The sequence below is a fragment of the Triturus cristatus genome, chromosome 7 (assembly GCF_964204655.1).
Source record: "Triturus cristatus chromosome 7, aTriCri1.1, whole genome shotgun sequence".
Classification (NCBI taxonomy): Eukaryota; Metazoa; Chordata; class Amphibia; order Caudata; family Salamandridae; genus Triturus; species Triturus cristatus.
In genome coordinates this window covers 541766394-541779913 of record NC_140590.1, presented here as the reverse complement: position 1 = coordinate 541779913, position 13520 = coordinate 541766394, and the positions used below count along the sequence as shown (strand labels likewise).

The following is a 13520-nucleotide window of genomic DNA, read 5'->3' as shown; positions in this document are numbered from 1 at the left end:
GCCACTTCCTTGTGTGGGGCCCTCTGGCAGCTGGACACCGACAGACCAATGTGAGAGCTGACTGGTGCAGGCTCCAGGCGTGAAGCCAGTGTGGTTGCAGGACGCCTGGTGCATGCTCCTTCATGGCTCTCCTGAAGACATTTCTTATCAGCATGTTAAATAAACAAGCTGATAAGAAATGTCTTCACGACAGACACAACGCAGGCGAGCCAGTCCGGCTCGGAGACAAAGGGCATAAACAGAAAACCCTCATTTCCAATGGCAGGCCACCATTTACCATAAACGGTGACGCCGGCCAATGGAGGGGCGGGGCTTAAAGCCCTTTTCTGAAAGTCCTCTCCTACAAAATCTCTTGCGGAGGTGGAGCAGCGCTTTGCGCTGCAACACACGCGAGACCTAACAACTAGGGCCCTGAAGGGAAGGCAGGGGCGTAACACAGGCCCCCACAGTGCGGGGGGGGGGCCCGAGCTGCAGGGGGCCCCCTCAGCACCGTACTCAGGCCTGAGAACTCCATCTCATATACTGAGTGGGGGCCCCTTCATGTACCTTGAAGGGGGGCCCCCTCAACTTTTGTTACGCCAGTGAGGGAAGGCAGCCCTGGCACTAAACCAATCCGCAGAATGGGGAGGATGGGTGAGTCGGTAAGGAATCTGCAGCCAGATCATGTCTCTACCAGATAAGGCAAAACGGTTTTAGACTAGGAAATCCTGCAAGACAGAGCGGCCAAAGAGGCCATCCCTGCAGACTTGAGAATCCAGCCAATAGTGTCTGGTGAATGTGTGCAGAGATGCCCACTTGGCAGATGTCACTAACTGGAACACCACGCTGAAGAGCCGTGGTAGCTGCCTTCACCCTGGTAGAATGGGTCCTAAGGCCTTCAGGAGGCTGTTTCTTTGCCAAGGCATAACATATTTTATGCAGTAGATGACCCGGTGTGAAATGGTCCTCTTCTGAACTGCTCGCCCCTTCTTTGCTCCAATGTACCCTACTAAGAGTTGGTTGTCCACCCGGAACTCTTTAGTGCGATCAAGGTAGAATGAGAACGCTCTTTTTGGGTCCAGATGGTGGAGGCGCTCCTCTTCCTTTTTAAGGATGCAGAGGGGCAAAGAAGGTGGGAAGAGTAACAGACTGAGCCAGATGAGAAAAGAAAAGGCAGAAAAGATGCCCTAGTGAGGAGCACTAATTTGTCCAGAAAGACAGTCAGGTAAGGAGGCTGAGATGACAGTGCCGGTAGTTCATTCACCCCCTGGCAGAAGTTATTGCCACTAAAAAGGCTGTTTTGATAGTGAGCAACCGGGGAGGGCAATTGTGCAGAGGTTCATATGGTGCACACATCAAAAAGGTAAGGACCAAATTAAAGTCCCATTAGGGCATAATAAAAGGAGAAGGGGGAACAGATGTGTAAGCCCCTTCAAAAATCTCTGTAGAAGAGGAGACTTAAAAAGTGATCTGTCAGCCGAAGGAAAGCAGACAGGGCCGAAAGGTAGCCCTTCAGAGTGCCCAAAGCAGAGCCCTGCTTGGCCAAGGAGAGAATAAAAAGAAGAACATCTGACAGAGAGGCAGACAAAGGGTCAACAGACTGTTCTGTACAGTATTTAGAAACTTTTTGCCATTGGCAGGCGTGAGTTCATGGAGGGATGCCTGGCTGTCAGAATAACCTCACAGACTTCAGAAGAAAGGTGAAAAGCAGTCAACTGTCGCCGCTCAATCTCAAAGCAAGGAGGCAGAGGGTGGACAGGTTCGGGTGGAGAACCCTCCCCTGCAGCTGCACCAGAAGATCCTCCCGAAGGGGCAGCCTGACCGGAGGATCGATGCTCATTTGCAGAAGCTCGGGATACCAGACTCTCCGTGCCCAGTCTGGAGCCAAAAGGATGATTCGGGCCTGGTCGCTCCTGATCTTCTTGAGCACTCTGGACAGGAGTGGTATTGCCGGAAAGGCGAACAAGAGGCCTGTGCTCCACTCGCGATGAAAAGCGTCGCAGAGCAAGAGCCGCCTTGGAAACTCTAACGTGCAAAACTGCTGACATTGCGCGTTCTCTTTGGAGGCGAACTGATCTAACCAAGAGACCTTGCCCACCTCCGGACAGAGATGCCACTCTTGATCCGCAAGGCACCAGTGGCTGAATTTGTCCGTTCTGGCGTTCAGAGAACCGGCCAGATGTTGAACCACCAAGGTAATGCCCTGTTGTTCCAGCAAAGTCCAGAGACGCAGGGCAGGGCCTCTTGACAGAGGGTCTATGACCCCAGTCTGCCCTGCTTGTTGCAGTACCACACAGCGGTAGTGTTGTCTGTGAACACCTGAACTACCCTTCCTTTGAGGGATGGTAAAAAGGCTGTCGGTGCCAACTGGATCGCCCAAAGCTTCAACAGGTTGATATGGAACATGGCTTCCGCCGGAGACCAACTTCCTCTGATCTCCACCTCCCCAGATGGCCGCCCCATCCCAGGAGGGATGCATCCGTCACTACTGTGAGATCTGGGTGGGGAAGAGAGAGGGGTCTACCTCAGACCCAATCGCGATTTGTCAGCCACCACCGCAGGTCGTTCTGGGTTCCCTCTGATATCTGAACTAGGGCGGTGAGATTTCCCCGATGCTGTCCGATTGGAACTTCTGGTCCCACTGCAGAACCTGTATATGCCATCTGGCATGGTCCACTAGTAGGAAGAAGGAGGCCATGAGGCCCAACAGCCTCAGAGTTATTCTCACCAAGATTCAAGATAGAGGCTGAAACATCGGTATCACAGCCTGAATATCCTGGACTCGCTGCTCGGGAGATTAAGTCTAAAACTGCACTGTGTCCAGAACTGCTCCGATGAAATGGAGCGTCTGAGAGGGAGTCAGGTGTGAATTCGGCACGTTGATAGTGAAACTCAGCGAATGCAGGAGGTTCGCCGTAGTATGGAGGTGGGAGACGAGTGCTTGGGAAGAGCTCGCCTTCAACAACCATTCATTGAGATAGGGGAAGACTGGGTCCTCTGATCTCCACTGATGGGCTGCACCCGCCGCCACCACCACCTTGGTGAGCACCCGAGAGGTACTGGTGAGACCGAAGGGGAGCACGGTAAACTGAAAGTGCTCATGGCTCACCGTAAACTGCATATAGCAATGATGGGCTGGCAGAACGGGAATGTGGAAATAGGCATTCTGCAAGTCCAATGCTAACATCCAGTTACCCGGGTCCAGGGCAGACAAGACCTGAGCAAGGGGTGTGCATCTTGAGCTTCTCTTTTTTGAGGAAGTAGTTGAGAGACCTGAGCTCAAGGATAGGGCAAAGACCTACGTCCTTCTTTGGAATCTGTAAATAGCAGGAATATCAACCACAGCCTATTTCTGGCTGGGGAACCCTCTCTTTAGTTCCCTTGGCCAAGAGAGTCTTGACTTCCTCACGGAGTAAGGCAAGGTAATCCTCCATCAGCTGATCATAAATTGGAGGCAGGGAGGGAGGGATAGTCTCAGAGGGGAGGGAGCGGCCCCTTCGGACTATTTGCAGCACCCACCTTTCCGAGGTGACATCTCGCCAGTGGTGGAGGTGATGGCGTTTCCTGCCACCAACTGGACGGACTAGGAAGGTTTTGCAGTGGAGGAGGGGTTCCTGGCTTGACCTAAATTCTGGCCACCCGCCCCGCGAGGTCGGGGTGAACCGCAGCCACAACCCCGCAGAGGTTGCTAGACTTGCGGGGTCCTCTGGGTGGAATCGGTGTGGTTGGAAGTCCATTTCGTAGCCATGAAAGGGGCGAAAAGCAGACACAGGTCGAGATGAAATGGAGAGGCCCAGGGACTTGGTCGTAGCTCGCAAGTCCTTGAAGCGCTCAAGCGCTGCATCTGCCTCATCTCCAAAGAGCTGGGAGCCATCAAAGGTCATGTCCATGAGGTTAGTTTGGACATCTCCTGAAAAGCCAGACGTCCTCAGTCAGGCGTGGTGCTTAACGGCCATCGTTGAGGAAATCGCCCTGCCTAGTGAGTCTGTTGTGTCTAAGCCACGTCATATGGCAAACTTCACTGAATTCCTCCCGTCTGTAACAGTGCTTGGGAGAGAAGAGTCTGGTTCTTCTCCGAGACTCTGGGCAGCCCTTGTGCAACCATATCCCATAGCGAATGGGAGTAACAGCCAAAGAGGTGTTTACCGACCGCAATGTTAGGCTGGTGGAAGAAAAGATCTTCTTACCGAAGCCGTCCAGCCTTTTGGATTCCCTGTCTGGAGGTGCAGAAGGGAACACGTCACGGGAAGTGGAGGCTTGGACCACCAAACTCTGTGGGTTGGGATGGGTGGAGAAGAAATCTGGGTTGTCCGGTGCAGGGTGGTAGCGGTGGGCAACGGTTCTATTCACAGGAGCCTCTGTGCCGTGCTTGGACAAGGTGCCCAGTAGAACATCTATCAAGGCCTCGTTCAAAGGCAGCAAGGGTTCCGAGGAGGAGACACCAGGCTGCAGGACGTTAGGCTTGACTGCCACCGTAGGAAGTTGCAGGTCCAAGAACTCTGCAGCCCTACGCACCTCCATTGCAAATGAGGCTCCCTCTTCCATAGCCAGGGTAGGGGGAGACAGCATGCCACAATCTGGAGACGTGTCAAGGCCGCTGGCATCACCCAGGTCCTCATTCCAGTCTAGGTTTTGATTGGGTTGCGGAATTTCTATGGGATTGTGCTGCCCCTCCCGATCCTCATCATCCATGCCTAACCCTCCCGAATAGAACAGGTTGAACGGCATGGAGCTGTACGGTTTCGTCGGCGTTGGTGGACGCCCGACCGGCTCTGTGTCGTCTGGAATGACGATGAAGGAGGCAGGAGCGCCAGTGGCACCTAGTGCCTCGATGTCGGATGCGGCGCAGGGGAAGGTCGCAGAGGTAGGACCGGTGCCTGTCCGGATCCAAGAAGAGGCCATGACGCCAGTGCCTGAAGCCAGAGGCGCGGAGCCCTTCAGCTGAGCCTGTGGGGCCCGAAGGCGCGCCAGCAGGTTCAAGCCGCCCAAATATGGTGCACATGCCATCATAAAATTATTTTAATTGAGCAGGGGTCGCTCCCGGCCCCAGAAAGGGAGGGAAACGCTGAGCCGACCCAGGCAACCATCCTGAGGAGCAGGGCCTCGAAAGCTGAGGCTCCTCCAACTTGCTGTACAACGAACGAGGCGAAGTCTAATCACGCTTCAACTTCTTATGCTTTTTATGGTGCTTCTTACTTGACGGTAATTACTTCGAGGAAGAAGACACACAACCCTCCCGGAGCGGTGCTCGGACTTTCCTCTCGACTGAGACCGGGAGCGAGATCGACGAGGTGACCGCCAAGGCACCGGCGTACGATTAGCATAAGGGACTGCTCCCTCAAAGCCTTCGGCGCAATGACCCAGCAATTGGAGCACGACTTCGTGTCATGGTTGCGCTCCAGGTACCAGATACACCAAATGTTGGCCCGTGACCGACATGGCGCGGTGACAGGCGCCACACGGCTTGAACCCAGAGATCTTCTTACTGGACATGACCTACGCACCAAAAGGATTCAACAAAAACTTGAAAAAAGTCTGCCTAAAAATGGCAGGGGGTAGCTCTCTTCGACGGATCTGGGCTGGCTGGTGCGGAAAGAAAAGATCTAATGTCAGCGTGCTGGGGTGGCACCTAAATTAACGATTCGGACGTCCAGACGATGACGAACCTGACGCCTACAACGTCATGCGGAGTCGATCGACTCTACCTATCGTCTCCCATGGGTACTACTATCAAAATCTTCCGGATTCAGCCTGACGCCAGGAAGTTCAAAGGTAAGGAATCAGCGGCTAGATGTCTCTATCAGATACTCATGATACTCATGGACAAAATTTACTGGGTGGAAAATCGACACAAGTATATCATTTGAAAATGTGTGTTTGCTAAATCAACTTGTTTTTCTCCACAGGGGTTGGTTATGTACTCCTCTCTTTCATACCCTGGAAAGCCTCCTGCCTTTAACAAGAACGGTTTTAAGTGCGGCACATGGGTAGGAAATGTTGTGAATTCCCACAACCTTGTGGCTATTCAGTGAACATTACTGAGACCGCAGCACCTACTACTGTCCCTTTCCCATCTCCAAGCTTAAATTTACAAGAGAGGACATTTTGGCCCTTGGACATGTTTTCCACTGTTGTAGGGGTATTTTGCGGTTTGAAAATTTCCCCTCATCTCGATTCTCAAACCGGCCTGAGCAATTTTGAAGCGTAATTGTTTTTTTTTGCCCCCTAAAATATATGTCCTTGTTTAAAAAACGTTTGTGAAACAGACTCGTTAATTTTAGGATTGTTCCCCGTTTCCTCCATGTCTCCTCTAAGTTGCTTGGTCAGTGTTTTGCAGGGTATGATTAGCACTCAGCAGTCCCTCCTGGTTTCATGGTATCCAGATTTCCCTCCCAACCCTTCGGAACTTTTCTCTAGTGATGTTAGTATGGAAACCCTGGTCTATTTAGATTGCTTGCTTGCCCTTTTTGTGTGGTCATCTTCTACTGTATTTAAAGCTTGCGTTATACTTTAGCTCATGGAATCCTGTCTGAGTTTTCGCTCAAAATGCTGCATTGGCTCTTGCTCCCACTACCCACAGGATTCAATGGTATGAATAATTATTTTCGTTGTCTGTGTATCACTGTTTGACTATTGAATACCAATGTGACATGGGTGCTCTGCTATAATGGGACGTTTCAGGCGAAGCACTGCAAATCTATCCTATCCTTGCTACTCTTTATGAAACACAGTGTCATAATGCAAAATGATGGCCCTCCCTGAAGAATGTGATGAGGGGCCTCCTCTGAGTCTTACAAATATTTATTGGCCCTGGGCTGAATGATGGCCCCAGGTTGTGCCCTGGTAATGCTGAGATATTTGGAGCTGGTTTGCTGCTTTCATTGATGTAAGCCTAGCTATCCCACTGTGGTCTCTGAGCCCTACCCACTTTTTTAGAATGACTTTGGTTCCAGTCCCACAAGGTAAGACAGCAGTAGTCTCCCTTATGGTCTCCTGACTTCGGAAATATCCACGTTCAGATCGATAAAGGCACAAAAAGGAGATACTACAAGACAATACATATCTCAGAGGAGGCTGCAAGTTATAAGCACAGGAGAAACCCAGTAACCAGACCTTTCCTAGCCTTTCGTCTTGTGGAGAACTTCTTTGCTCTTATAGCAAATATCTATGTGCAAAATAACAAAAGAGTAACTAAGTGCTCAAAACCTGAATAGCTGTATTTTAGAACTAAAAACAAAAGCGAGAACAAGACTAAAGTTATGGCAACAGAAAACCTCAGGCTGAGACTAGCACCTATCCCCCTGCCACCACAAACTGCTCTATAAAGAAGCACTTCACAACACTTAATTAGTCACAAACCACCTACCTGGCTGTTCTCAGGTGGTCTTGAGGTTGATGTGTGCCACTGGGAGGAAGCTGTGAACACACAAAATATGACATATCAGGGTTGGCTCGGTGTTTGCCATGCATAGATTGGGGGCAGGACATGTCTTAGTACAAGTAACTTTCAGAATGTGGGTTACTGAGCCCTATTAGGGGTGTTCAATTCCACTCAGTGGAAGGAGAAGGTAGCACAGGGGGTATTTTATTTTGCTCCCCAGGGTAGTACATACTGCTTTTGCAGAGCCACACAATCCCTTATCAAAAGGTGCCTGGTTAGTTCTGGTCTCATTCAGAGGTCAGCCTGTAGTTAAGATTGCTGCCCTGATATACAAATCATTAAAATCCCATTCCTGCCTTTAGGTGGGGTACACCAGCCTGCATTAAAGGAGGTGCTGTCCATGAGGATGTGACAAAAACAACAGTTGATGGACAGAATGCAGAACAATGTCATACATTCACCCCAGTACAGAGATCTGGACCTAAATCCATCGTTTTTTTGCTCACCATGCCGTTCCAGTTTGAACCCAGCCATATGCAAATCAGTCTTGACCCTGTGCCTCATGGGAACAGTCCAGACCGAACTGCCAAGCCAGGTCCTCCCTGGACTGGAAACAAGCATCCTAGGACCGGTTTCGGGGTTTCACCCCTCTTCAGCCAGGATAGCTTGATTCCAGTGGCATGGAGAGCACGGGACCCAGGTCTGTGCATTCCCTTCCCACTCGGGGTGACATCGCAAAAACAACAGTTGATGGACAGAATGCAGAACAATGTCATACATTCACCCCAGTACAGAGATCTGGGCCTAAATCCATCGTTTTTTTGCTCACCATGCTGTTCCAGATTGAACCCAGCCATATGCAAATCAGTCTTGACCCTGTGCCTCATGGGAACAGTCCAGCCCGAACTGCCAAGCCAAGTCGTCCCTGGACTGGAAACAAGCATCCTAGGACCTGTTTCGGGGTTTCACCCCTCTTCAGCCAGGATAGCTTGATTCCAGTGGCATGGAGAGCACGGGACCCACGTCTGGGCATACCCTTCCCACTCGGGGTGACATTGCAAAAACAACAGTTGATGGACAGAATGCAGAACAACGTTATACATTAAACCCGGTACAGAGATCTGGGCCTAAATCCATCGTTTTTTTGCTCACCATGCTGTTCCAGATTGAACCCAGCCATATGCAAATCAGTCTTGACCCTGTACCTCATGGGAACAGTCCAGCCCGAACTGCCAAGCCAGGTCTTCCCTGGACTGGAAACAAGCATCCTAGGACCGGTTTCGGGGTTTCACCCCTCTTCAGCCAGGATAGCTTGATTCCAGTGGCATGGAGAGCAGGGGACCCATGTCTGGGCATACCCAGTGGCATGGTGAGCAAAAGAATGATGGATTTAACCCAGCTCTCTTGACTGGGGGTGAATGTTTTGATTTGTTCTGCATTCCGTCCATCAATTGTGTGTCTTTTGCTTTCTCACCCTAAGTGCGCCGGGGATGCCCAGACGTGGGTCCCGGGCTCATTCCTAGGAATCCTGACAAGATTAGCAGTCGAAGACCAGAGGTTACGTGCAGGTTCATACCATTTAAACCTGCCCTGAAGCAGTTTAGGCCTTGAACACTATACAAAGAGATTTGAACAAAATCTTTTGAGTCACCGGGAGCCAGTGCAGCTCTGCCAACGCCTGGGTTGTGGATGTACGACGTGCCCTTGTCAGTGCAAGCTTTGCTGTTGTCGCCTGGATACTCTGGAGCCTTGCAATCAGGTATCCAGGAGACTCCAGGAACAGGGCATTGCAGTAATCCAGGTGACTCAAAATAATGCTCCTAAATACCAAGACTCTTGCCTGGGCTGGCAGTAGTGAGCACTTTACGGAGTCCCCAGATAAGAGTATAGCAACCTCCCACCAGTTTGTTGACATGGGATTCCAAATTCAGCTTCTCATTAAAGCTGACCCCCAGATTGCGTACTGTGCTCACTGGTACCAAAGGAACAACTGTGGGTATGGGCCAAAGGTCAGCTGGTAGCACTGATGGTACGCTACTCACCCTACAGTGCAGAATCTCTGTTTTCTCATTATTAAATTGTAACGAGTTGTCTCTAAACCAATTCACCATTTCTCGCATGCATGCATGAAAAGTTTCCTGGGAGTCCGCGTGGCCGCTGTCCAGGGACACGATAAGCTGGGTGTCATCGGCGTAATTAACCACGCTGATACTATGGGTTTTAATGACATCCAGGAGCGGCCGCATGTATGCGTTAAACAGTATGGGGCTGATTGAGGACCCCTAGGGTACCCCATGTTCATTTTTAGTAAATTCCGATTGAAATGGGGGAGCGCTACTGCCTGACATCTATCAGATGGATAGGAACGCCTCCAGCTCAGTGCCACACCTGCTACTCCCAGAGCTTTCAGCCTTGCAAGGAGGATGGTATGGTTCACCGTGTCGAATGCGGCGGACAGGTCTAGCAAGATTAAAGTTGCCGATTGACCCCTGTCCCCACGCATTCGAAGATTGTCCAAAACGGTCACCAAGGCTGTTTCTGTTCCATGGCCTGGCCTGAACCCAAATTGCTCATCTTCCAACTTATTGTTTGTCTCCAAAAAAAGGGACAATGACCTACTTACCAAACATTCCACAATTTTAAGCCCCACAGAAAAATGCTAAGAACAACAATCAATATGTGCAATGTTAAAATATTTAAAAAGCGCATCTCGTACAGCCCTCCCAATCACGAGCAATTCCTAATGTCTACTTTCTTTCTACCTTTTTATCTTTCTACTAGAAAGATGAAGAATTTATAAAAGATTTGAAGAGGGATTTTCCTGGTGTGTTCTGTGACAAATTTAGGACATTTGTAGGATTTAAGCATAAAATAATTTTGTTGGACAATGCCGTTCCTGTAAGACACAAAGTTAGTAATGTGCCCCTCACCTATCGAGCTAGACTCAAAGAGATGTTAAAAGATTTATGCGATTTATTCAGCTAACTGCATCATATCTTTGGGTTTCGCCTGTAACATTCTGGTGAGCCTAGATTGTGAGTAGACTCCCTATCACTATGTACAGGGAAAGTTCCTACAGTGTGGGAACACGCCATTGTGAAGTCGCTACTTAAGAAACCCCAACTGGATCTACTGGTACTGGGGAATTTCCGCCTCAACTCATTACTACCTATCCTAGGTAAAGTGCTAGAAAAGCATGTTAATATCATCCTTTCACAGTTCCTGGAGAAAAACAACATACTGCATCAATCACAAATGAGATTCCGTCCAGGACACAGCAAAGAGTCAGACCTCATTTTTTTTTTTAAACATGTTTTTATTGCAGAGTTGTAAACAAGGCATCCAGTAAGTCAACCTGTACACACACACGACATCTCAAAGCTCATCTGTCGTTATAACAATGCACACAGCCATTCAGCCCACATCCCGGGGGCCATCACAGTGTCTCAGAGTGTCAAGGCGATCACCTCACAGAGATGTCAGGTCAACAGCGTAATATAGTATCTGCTTTTATACCCATCAAACTCCCTCCCCACAAACGCCGCCAAATACAGTCAGCCACTCAGAGTTGGCTGCACCAGGATTATCCTTATCCACAGCACCGGTCCACATTAGCTCCCTCCCGGAGGCGCAGTGCCTACGGCCTATCCCATATCACATTAGAGGCATCCAAGGAGAGCTGCTCTGGAACCCCACTCCCTGCCGGTCCTTACACAGAGTCAGACCTCATAATCATAACTGACAAACTAAAAATGATTTTAGACCAAGGGGGCTCCGCCGCCATTATCCTACTGGACCTAAGTGTGGCTTGTGATACCGTGGACCATAGCATTCTAATCCAGAGACAAGGCAACATCGGGGTCCATGGTCAAGCCAAAAAAATGGCTCACATTTTTCCTCAACAAAAGGGCGTTTCAATGCATGGAATCGGCTGATCTTTCCGACACCTTCCCGGCACCCCAGGGAGTATCTTTCCGACACCTTACCGGCACCCCAGGGAGTACCACAAGGTTCGGCCATTAGTTCGACCCTGTTTAACGTCTACTTGACTCCTCTGGCACAAATTGCACAGGAGTTTGGACTCACCATTGTGTCTTACGCTGATGATACACAACTGGTAGTCTCAGTATCTGAGGAAATGAACTCTAACCACCTTCAGCTGGTACCGTGCCTGGAAAAAATAACCACATGGATGGCTAACTCCAATTTAAAACTGAACGGCGATAAAACAGATCTGATGGTCTCGGGCAATTGTCCAGGGCCCTGGTCTAAGATCAGCTGGCCAGAGGAGTGGGGCGCCCCTCTTGCCAAAGACCTCTGTAAAAAAACCTGGGGATGTGGCTAGACCATACCCTCTCGATGGAAACTCAGCCCACAAAACTCTCTGCAGTTTGCTTTGGCATTCTGCGAACGATCCATAAGATCAGGAGTCTAATTCCAGAAAAGTCACGCAGAACGGTGGTCCAGGCCTTAGTGACCTCAAGACTGGCCTACTGTAATTCCCTGTATCTGGGCTCGCCTAAATACGTGATCAACAGGTTGCAAGTAGTCCAGAATGCCGTGGCCAGGATGCTCCTGAAGATCCCAAGACAAGTCTGTAAAATCCGAGCTAAAAACCCTGCACTGGCTTCCGATACAATCCAGGGTCAGGTTCAAAGCCCTATGTTTAGCTTACAGAGCCATGTGTGACAAAGGTCCATCCTTGTTAAAAACCATGGTCACCCCCTATGTCCCCAATAGATCTCTTAGGTCCTCATCTGACCTCCTCATGAACACCCTAAGGATAAAGAGAGCCACATGGGGATGGAGATCCTTCTCATACCTTGTTCCAAAACTCTGGAATCCCATTACCAAGGAACTGAGACTAAACAAAGCCGAAAGAGGTTTCAGGAAAAAACTTAAGACGTGGCTATTTCCCTGAAGTTCTCATATTCAAACTGTATCTTCTCCCGACAGCACTGGGAAGCCCTCTGGCAGCCATGTGCTCTACAAATTCCATAAATAAATCAATAAAAGGAGCCTCAACAATTAAATATGGATAGAAAGACATGCTTTACCCAATTTACACGAGTTAGCTTCTACGTTGGCTGTGGCCACTGTTTTTTCCACCTCAGATCTGGCCAGCGCCTATCACCAAGCTGAGTTGGATGAGGAATCTAAACATTTAGCTGCTTTTGTAATTCTTGAAGGCATGTTTCAATTTTGAGGAATGTCTCTTGGATTGGCCAGTGCAGCGTCAGTTTTCCAGCATTTAAGAAAAACAATTTATGGTTTAACTCGTTTTTATTGATTTTATATGGATATATGCAATTACATTAGCCACCACCTACATCCACCAGCCGGTGGGGAAGAATATCCAAGAAGAATTGATAGAGAACAAAAGTAGGAGATAGAAGAAGAAGAGGCGTGATTAAGATGTCTGGGCGCGTTCTGTGCTGCGGTGGGTTGGGAGGGCTCATGCCCTAGAGATTTGTGTGGCCTAGGGCTGAGTTTCAGGTGGTATGTTCGCGTTGGAGAGTCGGAGGACTCGGAGGCATCGTGGGCAGGTGAGTTCCATGAACTCTTGAAAACAACTTATAAAGCACTGAGGGAGCAATTGCATTCCAAGATGATATTCTACAATTTGGAAGTCGAGTATTTGGGAAGTTATATTACTAGAAATGGTATTGAACCCAAGCAAAATCCTGCAGGTCACTTCGGCAGACATACACCCTACGGGGATATCCAACCACTCCTCAGTGGCGGTGGAGTTGGGAAGTGGCAGCAGGAGGCTGCGACCGATATGCACCTCAACGCCTGGCACTTCTAGGATGTGAAATGGGTAGAACTCCTCTCCACTGAATTAGAACACTTCTGTGCACTCAACAAGGGCATGGTGGACTCCCCAAGCGTCCTTTGGGCAGCAGGCAAGGCCACCATCAGGGTGTTTGCCAAAGGCTATGTCAGAAGTGCTGAAAAAAAGAAGGCGTGCACCACCTTGGATCTTGAACAGCTATATACCAGCCACCCGAGTTAAACTCTCCATCGCCAGATAATAGCACCGAAAGAGACACACCGACAAACAGAGATGGAGGAGGACCGCCAATGTTGGATGGCCTCTACGCACTGAGTTTATAAATACAGTGACAAATCGGGAAAACTGATACACTGGCTGGTCACC

The 13520-nt window shown here is 49.6% G+C and overlaps 1 protein-coding gene across 4 annotated transcripts in view; it reads right to left on the bottom strand.

The window, feature by feature from the left end:
- The window catches only part of FBF1 (Fas binding factor 1), a 612463-nt gene that overhangs the window by 240161 nt on the left and 358782 nt on the right, over positions 1 to 13520 (bottom strand). For all 4 annotated transcript variants that reach the window (XM_085616959.1, XM_085616957.1, XM_085616961.1 and 1 more), the window contains one exon: positions 7346 to 7395. In XM_085616959.1, coding sequence (XP_085473085.1) covers positions 7346 to 7395 — 50 coding nt within the window. The remainder of the gene's footprint in view (positions 1 to 7345; positions 7396 to 13520) is intronic.